Raw genomic sequence first — 16,739 nt, 5'->3', positions numbered from 1 at the left:
TAAATTACAATTGGTCTGTATTTTTTTTTTTTTTTTTTTTTTTCCCGCAGATTTCCAGGTTTTTTAAATCTGTTCTGCTGTTACCTTATTGTGTTATTATTAATATTATTATTGGTATTATTATTATTATTATTATTATTGTGAATTCTGGGCATGATTGAATGTAAATTGTGCCTTGTCTTTTTTTTTTTTTTTCTTACTTTCTTTTCCCTCAAACATTTACCTCATCTTATCACAATCCACTTGTCGTCAGTTTGAGTGTGAAAATGGCGGCCGTAATCGTCTGGTTCCTCTTGTGCTCGGCAAAGAGGTGATCTGTTGTCTCTTTGCGCAAAGAAATATTTTTTTAAAACCATTAAATGACATTAAAACAAGCAAAAGGTATTGTCGTCCTCCCTTTTCTGCCCACCCAACTATAGTGCGTGCAGTGCAAAAGAGACTATAAACCCCGAAAAGCATGACAAAATGCACAGGTTGCAACAATCTTTTGGTGCAGCATATGACAACCTGAAGAAAGTTTGAACTTTTTTTTTCTTTCTTTTTTATTATATTTTACGCATCTGCTCCATTGGACTGAATTTAAGCACAGTGAGAAGTTGCAGCAGAGCGATACATTTCTCAATAGTAAAGCATTGTATGAACAGTTATACATGGTGGATACCAAGGTTTTAATAAGGCCTGTGTTGAAAAATGGCGAATCTGTCCTTGCCGAAAGTGCCGAAGTATCCGTAATGGTCATGGAAAAGGGGAATCAATCCATTCCTATTGACCTATAACTTAATATACATATTACTCAGGCAAAACTCCTTTTCATATCTTTATCATTGCCTTTGTTTGTTGCTGGGAGCCCCGTAGGTATTGTTGAGTTCTTGTTCCAGGTAATGATAAAACAATTATTTTTGACAGATTTGTCATACTGCGCTTGGCTTGACTGACCGTGGTGTATTCCGATCAATGTGACTTTTAAAATAAATGTAATTGGAGCAGCAATTCTCAAATGTATGTGGGAACGCTTCACCATATGCAGTTGTGCTAGTTTGTCAATTCATGTACTTAAAATGACCTTGCTTCTCTGCTGGACTGCATCAGCGTCATTCGCATGCCGAACACCCGCCTCCCAAAGGAAGTGCTCTGTGGCCAGCTAAGGAAAGGACAGCACACCCAAGAGGTACAGAAAAAGCACTGCAAGGACATCAAAAACCACTTGAAGTGCTGCTTCAACCTTGACAACTGGGAAGAGATGGCTCTGGATAGAAACCTCTGGAGAAAGATGGTCTTTGACAGAAGGGCACAGCAAGAAAATGACCTCAGCCGTGGCGTTGAAGAAAAGACTCATCAAAGGAAGGAGAAATCCAACATGGCTCCTCAAACTTCCGCCACGACGACAACTCCCAACTGTCCCTACTGCCACAGTACTTCTGGATCAAGAATCTACTGCCATCTCAAGAAACAAATGACCAGACCCACCAACAGGAAGACAATCATACTCTACTTCAAGTGATTGCCGATGATGGCATCATAGCATCAAGGAGCTAGTAGGGGATCTGGCAACTGCCTAGGAGGTAACCATTTTGGTTCTGGACTACATGCAAATGTGTTGTCTGTACAGGAGGCAACTTACAAGCAGTTTTTAGGAAATTGCCAACGCGGCTTTAATCTGCCTTGCCTGTTGGTCTACTAACCTAGTTATTGACTTTGTTTTAGCACTACAGAATAGAAAAATAACAACCTGTACATTTATGTCTTATATATTGTTTGTAAGAGAGATGTGTTTAGTATTTGCCTCTCTGGAGTGATCCTGCAGTACTGATGCATCAATTATTTGTGACTCTCGTCTTCTCCCTTGCAGTGAGTGACTTCTTTGTCTACTCTACACTTTGTGCTTAGTCTTTTTTGTTGCATTGTACATGGTGTTTAATAGACTGACATGATTAGAAATAATACCACCCCACTGCAGTCTGCCTTCTGCCCATATTCTTAGTCTATATAATTCTACAGTCCATTGTATATAGCAATGTCAGTGGCCGTAATTTCTCATTTATGAAAACCATGTATCCATCATAGTTCTGCAGTTCCACCGGTATTTGCAGAAATCGTTGTTCCAGGAATTAAGTATTTATTTCCTTTGGTGAGATTGCAAAGTCAACCTATTTTGCATATAACCAGGCATACCAGACCCAAATATACTTATTGAGCATACCATGGTTACATACTTATTTGGTGTCCTAAAAAGTATGCTAGTATTTGATTTCAGACACAACACTGATCAACAGCCCCTGTGGCCTGCTTCCCTCTGTTTTTTGTCTCATATCCTAGTATGGTAGTGTAGGCTATGTGAGAGCTTGATAAGTGTATTTGAGAGGCACAGTTGGCTACAACCATCATGAACGTGAGATTCATAGAATTCGCCTCCCAATTTGGGTGAGACAAATTGGGAGACCCATTGCAACTTCATATCTGGATTGGTTTCAGGGTTATTTTTATACATATCCCACTAGTGATGTGTTGCATGCAGCCCTCGGCTTGATTAGGGAAAAAAAAGGTAATTTTTAAATTTGGAAAGGTCAAAATAGGCATCTCTTTTCATGACATGCTGTTGTTTCATCACATCCAGTAACTACAGATCTATTTTTGGGAAAATAAATGTACAGCATTTTCCTATAGACTCCAACTGAGAAGCTTACTCTTTCGGGTCTTTTGGATGATGAAATTGTACGATAGCACGATGTAATGGTGTTTATATTACAAATGTATAAACTCAAGTTTCTTAGAAATGACTTTATTCTGTCAGTTCTGAAATGGCCTTAAAATAAACCGTACCCATGAGCTTCATCAGCCATTGCTGATGGGTTCTTGCAAAGCCAGTTGTCAATGGAAAGGCCCATCACAGGGAGAACTCAAAATACAGTAAGTACAAAAATAAGGGCACAGAACTGTTGCCTGGATCAGCTGATTTCAAACATTAGCGCAGTTTCTGCAGTAGAGGGCGGAGCTTATCGTTGAAACCAGCGAGTGTGCTGATTGGGTGGTGTGAAAACCTGCATACTTGGCCCTCCATGGCGCATGATTCCCGAGCCGCGGGAGGGATCTTACTTTGGTAACTGTCTTTGGTTTTGCTAGTTCTTTTGTCTGATTTGTCGCCGACACGTCCCATTTTTGGGGTCTATGGAAGTGGCTAGCCTACCCTAGAAGTTTAAGTTCCTCAGAGCATGGTTGACAAGTGACCGGAAGGGTCAAAAGTAGATTCACCAGTGGATTGGTGCATGTTGTACATTGATCTGCTGTAGGGATCATAATGACTGGAGTGTCAAATTTGAGTAGACATGGTTACGTGGGATTTTTATTGAAGCTTTGTTTTTTGAACAAGTTTTGAATATAAAATCGTGTTTGTCATGGGCTTATTTAGAGATTTTTCCTACATAAAACGTCACCAGAATGCAAGAATTAAACTTTCCTGGATAAAAAATATCCGGCAAAGGCAGTAGGTAGTCATTCCCACATTGATGACTGTTACCGATATAGTACGTAACTATATAGTACGTAATGATCGCTTAGGAAAAATAATCTGTTTCGTTTATAGACGATCTGTTCGCCCCCATCCTCCCCGACGGTCTCTGCTCCCTCCGCTAACTGAGAGGGTCTGGGCAGCATTTTTAAGAAGAAAAATAATAAAATGTAAGAATATGAAGACCTGTCTCGGTAGAGACTGAACATATTTCAGTTTCTCATCTTTGCAGCCGAGCGCCACGGTTCGGACCGGGCTCGCCATTTTTCCTAGTGTTTTCTCTTTTCTTCCCATAAACAAATGAATTTATTAAACATTTGTTTGAAATAAATATTCGTTAATCTCACTTTTTATGCTTTATTTGGATTCGGTTCCACCCCTTCTTCACGGAAATATTACTGATTCCATTCCTGCTTACTTCCATTCAAAGTCATACTGGCAATTGAATTGTCTTTATCTTTATCTTATTCTATAAGTATTCCACTTACTGTATTACGTTTTAGGAGTAAGTTAGTCGGTCTATTAGAAAGGAATTTTCTACTTTTTATTTTGTTTTATTTTTGTACTTTTTCCTAGGACATATTGTGTGCTATCACCGGGTGCGTTGCATTACATTTCACTGCATATATGTATGGAAGTATGTATATGTATGTGACAAATAAAAATCTTGAATCTTCAATCTTGAGTCGAGAGTGGGTAAATTTATAAAACGACTTTTACGGAATATCGAGACCAACTCACTTTCCACACATGACGCCAATACAGAACATTGCCAGTAGATTTATGGCTTTCAGTGCAAGTGGGAAACCGGCTTTATAGTGTAGTTTATGAAATAAACTTGCAGTGTGGGAAACACCAGACCCCTCTCCCCCCTGTTTGATTATTCACATTTCTGATGCTTACGTCTGTGTTTTAGCATTTTGGTGTGGACCGTTGTAAGCCAGGGCTCTCGCACAAGGAATGACTGTGGCAAGCCAAGGGGGCGCGTCAAGCCGCCGCTGCAGATAAGCCATCCTGGGGCCGCTCAGCTGCTGTGGAGCGGGCGAATCATCAGAGGGACTCTGCTGGTTCGTCCATCCCAAAACCAGGAAGTGATATATGGTGCGTTGTCCCCGCAGAGAGGATCGGCGTGCTTGCGGGACGAGACAAGGCCGCGATCCAAGTCGCCCCACACGTCGCTGCAGGAGCGCCGCTAAGTGCAGGTCTAACGGACTATTGTCATACTGGCCTGTAAGCCTTTAATTGATCGTTTTGGCCCACGAGCCACATTTTGTTTAAAAGACGGTGAATAAAAACACACAAACTGCCCCCTCGTCCTCATTCCCTGGCCCTGCGCCAGAACACACCTCTGCAATAACAATTGAACCCTTGTGTAATTTAATCGCCTTTACCATTGTCTTATCGGTCTCTTTTCAAACAACAGTGCAACAGTGAACATTAAGATTTCAAAGTGGGCAAAGAAGGAGCCTCTACTTCTCCCTGTAGTGGAGGAGATACATTTTGAGGGGCTCAGGAAGGGGCAGATCCAGTATCAGCCCTCTCAATTGGTTGACGGGGGATTCCTGGAGTAGCGGCCCAGCAGACTCTTTTTGTGCTTCCTCACTCGGCTGTCTCGGTGGCCCATAGTCTTTATCTTTTTTAACGTCTTCCTCCCCCTCGCTGTCATCAGAGATGTTGCAACGGTTCGAGGCCTCAGGGATGAGGCGGCTAACAAAGGCGTAGTGGTTGGACAGAATGGCACGCGCTTGCTGCTGGGCCCACCTCTGTCTGAGCTGCACCGGACCACAGGGCAGTCGCCTCCTGAGCAAAGGCCAGGGACCCCATCCGGCCGAGGTCTTCTTTTTCAGGGTGTGGCGAATGGAGATGCGGGCTAGGTCCTGGAGGGTCCGAACTTCAAATATGGACGCTGTGGAAACAGGTACATTGTTTGAAAATCAAATTTAATGTTTGAATGTGAAAGTAAAGCCCTGACAGAAATGGTAAAACCGTCAACATAATTCTGTCCGGCTTACGTAATGGTACCACTTCAGGTTTAACGGTGGCTTTCTGCTTGGGCAACAACAGGGGAGCAAAGGACACTGCAATGATCTTCTTGGTCTCCCAGCTGTTGGAGCCAGTTCGCTTGATCTTTGTCAACTTGGAACAACACAAAGCAATATTATGAAGTTATTTATATTAAGTACATAAAAAATATTAAGTTTGAACCACAAGTTACACTACGCAAGTAAAAGTGCATCATTGCTTCGCAGTTCCCGAAAAACAGCAGTCAAGAGTTGATTACAGAATTTATTTTAGGCATCTTTGTTTTGATAATATGTATTGTTGGAAAATGCGTCCCCTCCCGGGATTCGTAACCTTAACATGGTGGAGAGGTTTGTGTGCCCCAATGAACCTGGTAGCTATGATGTCTAGTGCTGCACCATCTGGTAGGGCCACCCCATGGCAGGTTGGCCTCAGGTGAGGGGGCCAGACAAATAATGATTCAAACAATGCAAAGAGACAACAATCTTAAACGGCTGGGAAAAACCTCACCCAGGCTAGGGAGACTGGGGCCCACCACTGGAGCCAGGCCTGGGAGTGGAGCTCAGAGGTGACTAAGTGGCACATGGTACCTGGCTGGGCATAGCCCGAAAAAGTAACAGGCAGCCGCAGCTTTGTGGGCCTACCCCCAGCAAGGCAAATAATCAGGGACCGGTGCAATGCCCAGTGGGCAGCAGACACAGGGAGAGTGGGCCTTGGTGTGCTGGATCCGGTCAATGGAAACTGACGTTTGGCACGTGGAACGTCACCTCTCTGGCAGGGAAGGGAGCCCAAGCTTGTGCAGGAGTTTGAGAGGTACTGACTGGACATTGTCAGATTCACCTCGACACACAGCACCGGCTCTGGAACCAAACCCGTTGACCAGGGTTAGACTCTTTCCTACTCTGGAGTCAGACAGGGGGAGAGGTGCCAGGCGGGGGTGGGGATACTCACCAGGCCCCGGCTCGGAGCCACTCATTTGGAGTTTGTTCCAGTGAAAGAGAGGGTTAGAGTGCTGGGAAACGCCCCACCTGGTGACACCATCGTTTCACTGGGGGACTTCAACGCCCAGGGGGGAAATAATGAAGAGACATAGAAGGGGCGTGATCTGGAGACACGGCCTGCCCGATCTGAACCCGAGCGGTAGTTTGTTATTGGACTTCTGTGCTAACCATGGACCGTTCATAACAAACACCATGTTCGAACAAAATGGTGTACATAAGTGTACTTGGCACCAGAGCATCTTGGGCTGAAGATTCATGATTGACTTTGTAGTCGTATCATTGGACCTGAGAAGTATATGTTCTGGACACTGGGGTGAAGAGAGGAGCAGAGCTGTCTACCAGTCACCACCTGGTGGTGATTTGGATCAAATGCGGGGCAGACTAACGGACAAACCTGGGAAGCCCAAACAGGTAGTGAGGGTTTGCTGGGAACGACTGGTAGAGGTGATTTCAACTCCCACCTCTGGCGGAGCTTCTGCAAGTGACAATGAGTCAGAATAGACCCTGTTCAAAGCTGCCATCGTGGAAGCAGCTGCTCTGAGTTTTGGTCAGAAGGCGGTCGGGCCTGTTATGACGGCGACTCAAGGACTCTGCATGGAGGCGGTCAAGCTGAAAAAGGGTCCTTCCAGGCTTGGTTAGCATAGGGGACATGACAGATTTGGCAGACAGATACTGGCAGGCCAGAAGGACTGCAGCTGGAGCGAAGCCAAAGCGAAAGCTCGGGTGTGGGAGTAGTTTGGCGAGATCATGGAGAAGGACTTCCATGGACAGGATATCAAGGCATAGCGGACAGCCGGAGTGTATCCAGTTTTGGGGATTGAGGGTGAGATTTTTGCTTTTTGCAGATGATGTCCTCTTTGCCTCATCAGGCTGTGATCTCCAGCACTCAGTAGAATAGCTGAAGTCAGGATGTCCTGCGGCATGCATACTCAGCTACATGGGTGGATGCTCGGGGATTGTGACCGGGTGGGGCATTTAGCCAGTTTTGGTATGGCAGGCCTCACCTTTGTGCAGGCTGTTGGTGGGCATGAGGGCCCGCCAGCTCACAGGGCGGGCAGTTCTAGCAAGGTGTCGATCTGCTGGCATGGGACCTGGCTCCAGGCCTGTGGTCCGTTCCTGGTGCCCGGGTTCTGCGCTTGCATCTTATGCCTGCACTTAGGGGTGGGTTGTATGTGTGTACTTCCGGGGTGGAGGGTCTCCTCATGCTCTCTGGGACTGGTTTATACTCCAGTCCCAGAGAGCTCTGCGAGCTCCCACTTTCTCTGGGGGGTGGGGGGTGTCTTCTGTGGCTACAGGGCATGGTTGTCAATGCTTTTCTGCGGTCGTGGAGTATCTATAAGGCTGTGGGACTCAGGAGTGGCTGCGGGGCCTTTTCCACTGCTTGGAGGTATATAATTCCGACCTCATACACCTGAACTAATTAGGACAAGTCCCGTGCACTCACCAGTGGACACGACACAACACACACACACACACACACTCATCACAGGCACACACACACCAACAGAACCTGCATTGAACACATCCCAGATTTACGTCATCCGTTGTCCGTTGCCAGATTAGTTAAACTCACTGACTCATGTACACTAACTGTCCAATTTTAAGATGGCTCGGCTCAGTTCAAGGGGAAAAAAAGTGTTATGGTGCTCTTGTGTGTGAGAAATGTCCTGATTTCTATCAAGAAAATGCATTTTTGATATCTAGAAATAACAATCATGATATCAAGAATTGAAATGTTGAGATCAAAAGTTTTATTTTTGATCAATCAACAATTCACATTCTTGATATCACAATAACGATACTGCATTGATTTAATGGGAAGCGGTTACATTTTTTTGTATCAAGAATTGGTAATGTTGGGATCAACAATGCCATTTCTTGATATCAACGTGTTTCTTTTATATCAAAGAGTAGATTTACAACTAGTTCAGTCAGAATTGCAACTAGTTTGAGAAACTGAATAAATGCTCAAATGGCTTTCCATATTGAGTTGATAACTTAATTGCAACTTAAATTGCATCTTTTGATATCGAAATACTGTATTGATATCATGAATTACCTCTCTGAATGGAAATTGAATTCTTGATATCAACATTACGAATTTCTGATGTCAAAATTAGTATTTAGAACTAGTAAATGTTCAATAGTGGATGGAAAAAGAGCAACCTGTCAGCTGCCTCACAGGCAACCATATGACAAAAAAACAATCAGATGGCTCGATGCAAGAGTTGGAAGCATGGGTTTGTGAGCTCACTGGACAAATCGAACGTTTTTAACTGTGTTTATGGTGTAATTACTGTTGGTTGCGGCTTTTTGAAGGGAACCGGATCTTATGGCTGCATTAATTTCATCTCCATTGTTTTTTTTCCTGTGTGTGTGTGTGTGTGTGTGTGTGTGTGTGTGTGTGTGTGTGTGTGTGTGTGTGTGTGTGTGTGTGTGTGTGTGTGTGTGTGTGTGTGTGTGTGTGTGTGTGTGTGTGTGTGTGTGTGGGGGAAGGGGGACAGGATTACATTACTAAATCTAATAATGCACGTACTTGTCTGATGTCCCAATGTCCGGAATTTTTATTTTTATTTTTCCACTCACTTTCTGTACATATACTTCCTGGCGATATGGTCTGAATTACATGCAATGTAAACAAACAGAAGGTGGGTTTTAATTACCTTTGACAGTGTCACAAGTCTCACAATGGAAAATAAATTTAAAAAGTACGTATAGTGAGTTATTGTGCAAAACAGACATTTGTGCAGAATAAATATTTGCATAATTTGCTACAGGATGTCTCCCATGGTGTCCTGATTTTCCATATAGGCTTGGCCTACGTTCTACATCCTGCTGTTGCTCCCAACACCAAATAACAGTAATGAGTAGTAAAGTCACATTCCTGATGCTCATATGAAAATAACAGTATTTGATACTAAGGGTGTGATTTATTGATATCAAGAATGTTTTTTTCTTACTGTCAAAAATCTGATTTCTTGATGTTGGCCCCATATATGTTTATAAAAAATGGAATCAATAGTGACTTCTATAGGTCACTTGGGCAGCAAAGCCCATTTAACTGCAAATTGAGCCTGAGAGACACTTGTGTGGGAAGCCAGGGAAAAATGCCAGCAGACAGTTTTCAACCTTGCTACGAGTACTACTACTCTTTTTGTGGATTTACCCCCCCCCCCCCCCCTTTTTTTACTATCTTTAATTAAGAAATACGTCTTTGATTTTCTTGGCAAGAAGACAACCTGGAATTTATTTTCACCCTTTTCAAACTTTTTCCTACATTATGCCTAAAAGCCTATGTTTTGTTCTGTTTTTCAGATCAATAAACTATTTGTTTCAATATGAACACAATTAACCCTAACCCTAGACCAGGATCTACATCCAGAATTGTTACACTTGATGTCAAGAATGTCTGTTTTTGATATCAACAAGGTGATTTTTTAAAATCAAAGTGTACAGTACATCTACAACTAGTTCAATCAGAATTGCAACTATTTTGATAAAGGGAATAAATGCTTAAACGGCTTCACGTACTACCGTTTCACATTTCTACTTGCCCAAACTAATTGCCCACCTGTCTACTTCTAAATGTAGATGATGTAAAGTCTTGCACGCTCTGTGCTATAAAAACCTTCTCTTCAAGTGGCAGCACGAGGATGCCCCCGACTTTCAGGAACCTCCTCATGTAGTCCTCGTGCTCGCGCTGCACTCCAGCACCGCAGTACACCCTGTCGTACTGATGGCTTTCCGGGGCGATCTCCAAACAGTTGCCCGCTATGAAGCAAGGCTCACAAAACTCAAATCTGTGCATACAAAACACACACAGAATAAATATATATATGTAATATTATATTACATATATTACATATAATGTTACAGTAATATTAACAAGATCCAATTCTTTAATTTTAGAATTAGTTCTAACTACTAGAAGTAAGAACTATTGTAATAGTCGATATAAACTCTAAAAAGCGAAATAATTTACATCAAAGTTCCGACTTTATTTGGAACAAGGGAGTTCTTCAAATGTTGCAACTGTCGTGTAAACACTGTATTCTGAATGTCTGCGGGGAGGATCAGTAGCATATTTCAATTAACCAAGCTAGATTAATCATCTTTCGGTCGACTGTGTCATGCATGAACCGTAACCTTATTTTACTTATTCTGGTGATTGACCTTATTTGTATTCATGCAAAAAAGAATAGGCAAGATGGCAAAGCACTTCAGTTATTCAAATGTTGTCCAATTGAACTCGGCAATGGAATAAAGGCAAGTTTAGTACCTTGGTGGGTCTTTTTTTTTTTCTTCTTAAAGTTTTCTTGAAGCTCTACAAGGGCAGTGAGCTCTCAATTAAGAAGCCAAATTTGATTTTTTTATTGTTTTAATCAGTTTGAGCACCTCCGCTTAACTTTACATCCTTGCCTTTCTGGGTACAAAGCAGTTCACCGGAATCCTGAAAGAAGGACTCTCAAGATGGCTTTCCTTAGTTGAAGAAAATGTTTTGTGAGCTGTGTACAACAAAAATAAAATGTATCTTGTTTAAGAAATTGAGTAAAATCTTCTTTCTTTTGGGGGGCAATTTTGGTTAGCAGTGTAGTTATCACTCATCTCATTTCTGCCTCTGCTCTCATTTTTCAGGGTTTAATTTTGTTGTTCTATACCTGTCAAAGCTCTCACTGGTCTTGATGAAGAATTCCAGTTTCTGATAGGCATAGTTGATCACGTCAGCGTGCAGCTCCACCCCGTGGTTCACTCCAAATGGACCTATGGCGATAGAGCAGAACTATTCAATAAATATGCACCTGGCCTTACAGGTGCTTAAGGTGTTTCAAATTTTGGGAACCAAGCACTAAGATAGGTAACTTTAGTCACATTATATATAGAGCAGAACAGTGCTGAAGTGCTGTAGTATTTTTTCTAGAGTCTAAAAGTCTATAATTATATTGATTCAACTTGTGTATTTTATATGGTTAATACAATAACAATGGCTTGTAGCCCCATAATTATCAGCACAATGGATTCAACATCCCATGCCCTCTGTATTATTGTATGTCAAAACATCATGAGAAAAGTGGCAAATGAATCCAGAGGTGTAGAGGCTGATTCACACTGAATACTACAAACAACAAGGAAAATCCGGAAGTCTGTTCATTCCTATTGAGAGTGGGATTCTGCAAGCCAAAAGCTGTGATATGCTGGGGTGCGTAATTTCCCTTCTCTTGTCTGAACAATCAGTGCGTGATCTCAAAAACACTAAATTAACTGAAAAAATATGCAAAGCGGCCACCATCTTGGTATTTTTTTTTAACGGTTGGATTAAGAACTGTTGCAATTATTATGTTAATGTTATGTTAGTAGAATTCACAAATACAAATTTGCTGCGGGCATTCCTTTTTCCCCGAACGGAGGCCATGGAAGACCTTTCGCTTCGAAACGGAGGCTATCGTCTCAGAATTGCTGACTTCTTCAAATTGATCTATTTCCCCTTGTTACCAATGATTTCCTTAAGGTTGAATGTAAAACTGACGCAATTACTACAGAATCCCCTAATTGCAATTATCTCAATCAATCAATCTCTCTGACCAAGATTGATTCTGAGAAATTGTTCCACAAGTATCAATTTCCAACATCAAGATAAATTGAAGAATGTTAGAAAGCAGAAAATGGACTAGAAATATAAGCACTTGGTTGTCTTGAAAGATGCTTGACTACCATCAGCTAGGCTGTCAGCTCATGTAAGACCATATTTCTTACTTCATGAAGCAAGGTGACATTTCAGTAAAATGCTTTGTTTATTGAAGTTATAATTTATAGACATTGAAATTTGGCTCTGGCTCTTTGTCATAAGGTACATGTGTATTATTATCATTACACTATTATAGGCATATACTAAAATAGCATTGTAGTATACTATAATAGTACGATTATATAGTATAATAGGCATAAACCGAACAAAGAAGACGCTCATATACTTATAGGCACTTATTTCTCAAAATGATTTGTGACAATGAAATGTCAATTAATAATTATATGATTGTTACAGCCTTGCCAAACTGTACCTGATTCAATATCACAAGACATTTGATATCATATGTATTGTTATGTGACTGGTTTCCATATATGGCCCACCCCTGCTTTTTTGCCCCTACGAATGAAGGAAAACATTTGTTGTGAGGGCTTTGGTGCAAGTTCTGAGACCCTTACCCAGTATTAGACCAACCATGGTACTCAGATAGCCTGTTCCACTCCCCAGGTTGAGAAAGGAGAGGCCAGGTCTCAGCTCTAAGGCTTCCATCACCTCTGAGTATATGCAGGGCGCCGACAGGTGAATATTCCCATGTCTCCAAGCCAGGTCCTTGTAGGCACTATCTCGGAACTCATCCAGGTAATAGTTGGCTCTGTCAATGGCCCGGAACACCTGCTCCACAAGCTCTGATCGGATGTACTGGGCCTCCTTAAGGTTGTCGATCAGCTCATCATTGTCTTCCCCCGCACTCACGGCCCCTCCCATCCTATCAGCTCAAGGCAAAGAAAGAAAGGAGTGAAGCATGATGAGAAGGCAAAGCAAAGGATCTGGGGGATACTGAGGCTTTTCCATGCCAGCTGAGCGGTAAGCACGGGGTCTCTGTGTAGCTCCAAAGGGCGATGCCCAGCAGGCACCCTTACCAGATGCCTGAACCACCTCAATTGGCTCCTCTCAATGCGGGGGAGCAGTGGTTCTACTCTCAGGTCCTTCTAAATCACTAAGCACCTCACGCTATCTCGAAGGCTTAGATCAGCAATCTTGGAGCCTCATTTCGGCTCCCTGTGTTTGGACTTTATTGTTTCGGTCACTACCCATAGCTCATGACCATATGTGGCACGGTGGCGCAGTGCATTGCACTGCTGCCTCACAGCAAGAAGGTCCTCGATTCGCGCCTGGGGCGCTGTTGGCACCCTGCTCCGGCGGGTTATCTCCCAAATAGGAGCCTTTCTGTGTGGAGTTCGATGTTCTCCCCGTGCTCACATGGGGTTTCCTCCACCTCACGTCAGTAAGGACCCCCCAAAAACATGCACACATCATCTGACCAGCGATGGACACTTATCACCTGGTCCACATATGCTGCCCACTGGCTCCTGGCTGTGCCCCCGGAGGAAGGACAAGCCAGGATGGGTCAAAAGCAGAGGATCCATTTCACCGGCCACCATCAAAGCGTGTGTGTGTGCAAGCATGTGTTGTAGTGTGGTGTGTTGTGTGACGAATAAAGACTGTTTCTTCTTTCTAATTGAGATTGAACCGAAATTGAGAACTTTGCCTCTCGACTCAGCTCTCTCCACCACTGTCCTGCTTTCCCCTCCTGAGCCAGTGGAAGGTGGCCAGGACCTCTTTGAGGCCAACCAAAAGTCTTTCTCCATGGCCTCTCCCAACTTCTCCTACACCCGAATTTTCAGTTCCACTATCACTGCATCTGCAGTCCTCTAATCGGGAATTCCCTGGAGGGACTCCTTTTTTGGCTTGACAGCTTCCCTCACTGCTGGTGTCCACCAACTGGTTGCCAACATAACAGGCACTGACCAGCTTTTGGCCACAGTTCCTAGCAGCTGTTTCCACGATAGCAGCTTTAAACAAGGTCCACTCTGGACTCTGTGTCCTCAGCCTTTTTTGGGATGTGGAAGGAGATCCTCCTGAGGTAAGAGTTTAAATCATTGTGGACAGGGTCCTTTGGCAGTTGTTCCCAGCAAACCTTCACTAACGTTTTGGGCTTCCCAGGTCGGTCTGGTAACCTACCCATAATCTAATCTAGCTCCCCACCAGATGGAAGACAGCTCTGCTCCTCTCTTCACCTGATTCTTCAGATCATGTGAACTCAGGTCCGATGAAACCATCAACCTTTGGTGCCCAGGGTGCACTGGTACCAAGTACCCTTACGAGCTTCAATATGTTCAAACATGGTGTTTGTTAAGGACAGTCCATGGAATGGCACAGAAGTCCAATTACAAAGTACCACTCAAGTTCAGATCGGGCAGGTTTCTCCATCATTGGCCAGTAGAACTATGGAGTCCCCAGTTGGAGTGCTTTCCAGCAATCCCACCCCAACTGCTGTACGGTGCATATGTACACACACATCCAGAGTCTCCCTGCCTGCGACCGAAAGTTGCGTTGAGGTCACCCTCTCATTCACAAGTGCAAATTTCAACTGAGTGGTACCAGGCTAGGGGCTGTTGAATACCTCAGTATATAACTATTAGAAAACAGTTAAGGAAAACAAATTCTACAATTAAATATGACAGAAGAAAATAGACTGTTCTTTTTTTTCCAAGGCAAGGTTTTGTAATTTTGTTTGACAAATTGTTGTTATATAAGGTACAATCAGCTACTAAAAATATGCATATCCAGGAGGTAAATTGGGATTCCAGAAGGTCCATATAGGAAAAATAGGAATCATTTTGATATCAATCTTATTTATTTACGAAAAAGTGGGCGTCCACCCCTAATTTACTGTGTACGATATGTTTTGTGATATGTTTATCAAGTGAAACCTTTTAAACCTTGAGATGCTTGGAGAACCATCACTCTTTAAGCACTATAGTTTGGACACTGAAAAGGGGACAAACTTTTATTGACCTTTACCTTTAAATTTACCTATAGTTTAACAGCATTGAATCTTTTTTTTTCTTGTGTTGACAAACAGAGGGAATAAATCAAATCCCACAGTGAATGATTAGACATGGTTATATAGTCGGCAAACCCATAACTGAGGAGAGGGGGGGGGGGGGGGGGCATTTTAAACTGAGATTGGATTGGAAAATGCAGAAGAAGCAGTTCCATAGCAATTCAGTCAAAATCAATAACTCAACACCACTGCAACTAAATTGATAAAAAAAAAAAAAAAGATACATCACGGACACTGACTTTAAAATGGTTCCTGCCGCGCCCCCCCCCCCCCCCCACACACACACGCACATCCGGCCCCCCCTGTGCCAATTCACTTGGTGAAGGAAACATCTGCGCCACAGAATAACAAAGCAAAGCATGGAGAGTTGGATGTTTTCCATTTCACTGTCTCTCCAGCTTATACTCCCATATTGCAATATGAGTCCAGACAACACACCGATCATTATTATTATTATTATTATTATTGTTATTATTGTTATCATTGTGTTATTTTTAATTTTATTCAACCCCACCTTAAGAGCTCAATAAACCTGGAGTACAATTCTAGAGACACAGAACAACGTTTGACTGAACGACAGGGATGGAGATGCGTGCGCGTTGTGTCTCAGCGAAAGAAGCGAATGACAGGCTTTCATTCCATTGAAAAAATAAATGATTTTGTTACCTTGCATATGCCGTTTGAATTGGTTGCTCCACAGCAAGGTACCCTCTGTCTCTGGATAGAAACATGACCAGCTGAGCGTGACGTCAACAACGCGTCTGCAAAAGCGCGTTTCAACGTGGGCGACTGTGGTAAACGGTTTAATTCCCTTTTCTTTCATTTTTACTTTTGTTTGCTGGTTGACATTTTTTATTACTAGTTTTAAGATCCCCGTCTTTGACATCAGGTAGTCAGGGATTTATATTTTAATTATTAAAATATCTTTACGATGTGGCCAAAGTTTCGCTATTGAGAATTACAACTTTTACATAAATGATACACTTCCCATTCATTTCAATGGGAGATGCAATTTCATCTAGTTCTGCCATTTTTTGATATAAAGAATCTGTTGTTTATCAGAAATGCAATCACTGATAACAGACTGCCCATACATTGAATTATAATTCTTGACATCAAAATGTGATGTTTTTATATCGACAATTGATATACAACTTTACACGTCACAATACATGTAGACCTGGCCAATGAAATCTTACATACATCCATGTATCTATGCACAAAACCCCATTCTTGATTTTTTTTTTTTCCATTTCTATCATTGTCTAGAGTGGTAAATGTTTATCTGTGCAGTACAAGGTTACTGTGGGGTTTCCTTTATTTCAAGAGCAGATGAAAAACAAATCCATACACAGTCATCGTCAACACATAGACAATATAAAATAAATATAACACCATCACTTTGTTCTTCATCACCAAATAAATATTAAATATGTAGCCTACCACATTATTACTTCCCGGTTCATTGCAGGTGTCTTAAAATAGTTTTTAGGGATTTGAAAGGAAAAATCATATAAACAGAACCAATAAACAAAGAAATATTTTAGAAAACTATCAAAA

General features: G+C 42.4%; 1 protein-coding gene across 1 annotated transcript; it reads right to left on the bottom strand.

The window, feature by feature from the left end:
• Positions 1-4,974: 4,974 nt before the first annotated feature.
• On the bottom strand, positions 4,975-13,036 carry pcmtd2a (protein-L-isoaspartate (D-aspartate) O-methyltransferase domain containing 2a; the record flags this gene model as incomplete). The annotated part of the gene is made up of 5 exons (XM_080014650.1): positions 4,975-5,411; positions 5,518-5,641; positions 10,157-10,328; positions 11,187-11,289; positions 12,730-13,036. The coding sequence occupies 5 exons, from the start codon at positions 13,034-13,036 to the stop codon at positions 4,975-4,977; spliced, it is 1,143 nt and encodes a 380-aa protein (XP_079870776.1).
• Positions 13,037-16,739: the final 3,703 nt, after the last annotated feature.

This window comes from Zeus faber, assembly GCF_960531495.2.
Source record: "Zeus faber genome assembly, chromosome: 15".
Classification (NCBI taxonomy): domain Eukaryota; kingdom Metazoa; phylum Chordata; class Actinopteri; order Zeiformes; family Zeidae; genus Zeus; species Zeus faber.
The sequence above is the reverse complement of the archived record's forward strand: the minus strand, read 5'-3'. Positions and strand labels throughout refer to the sequence as shown.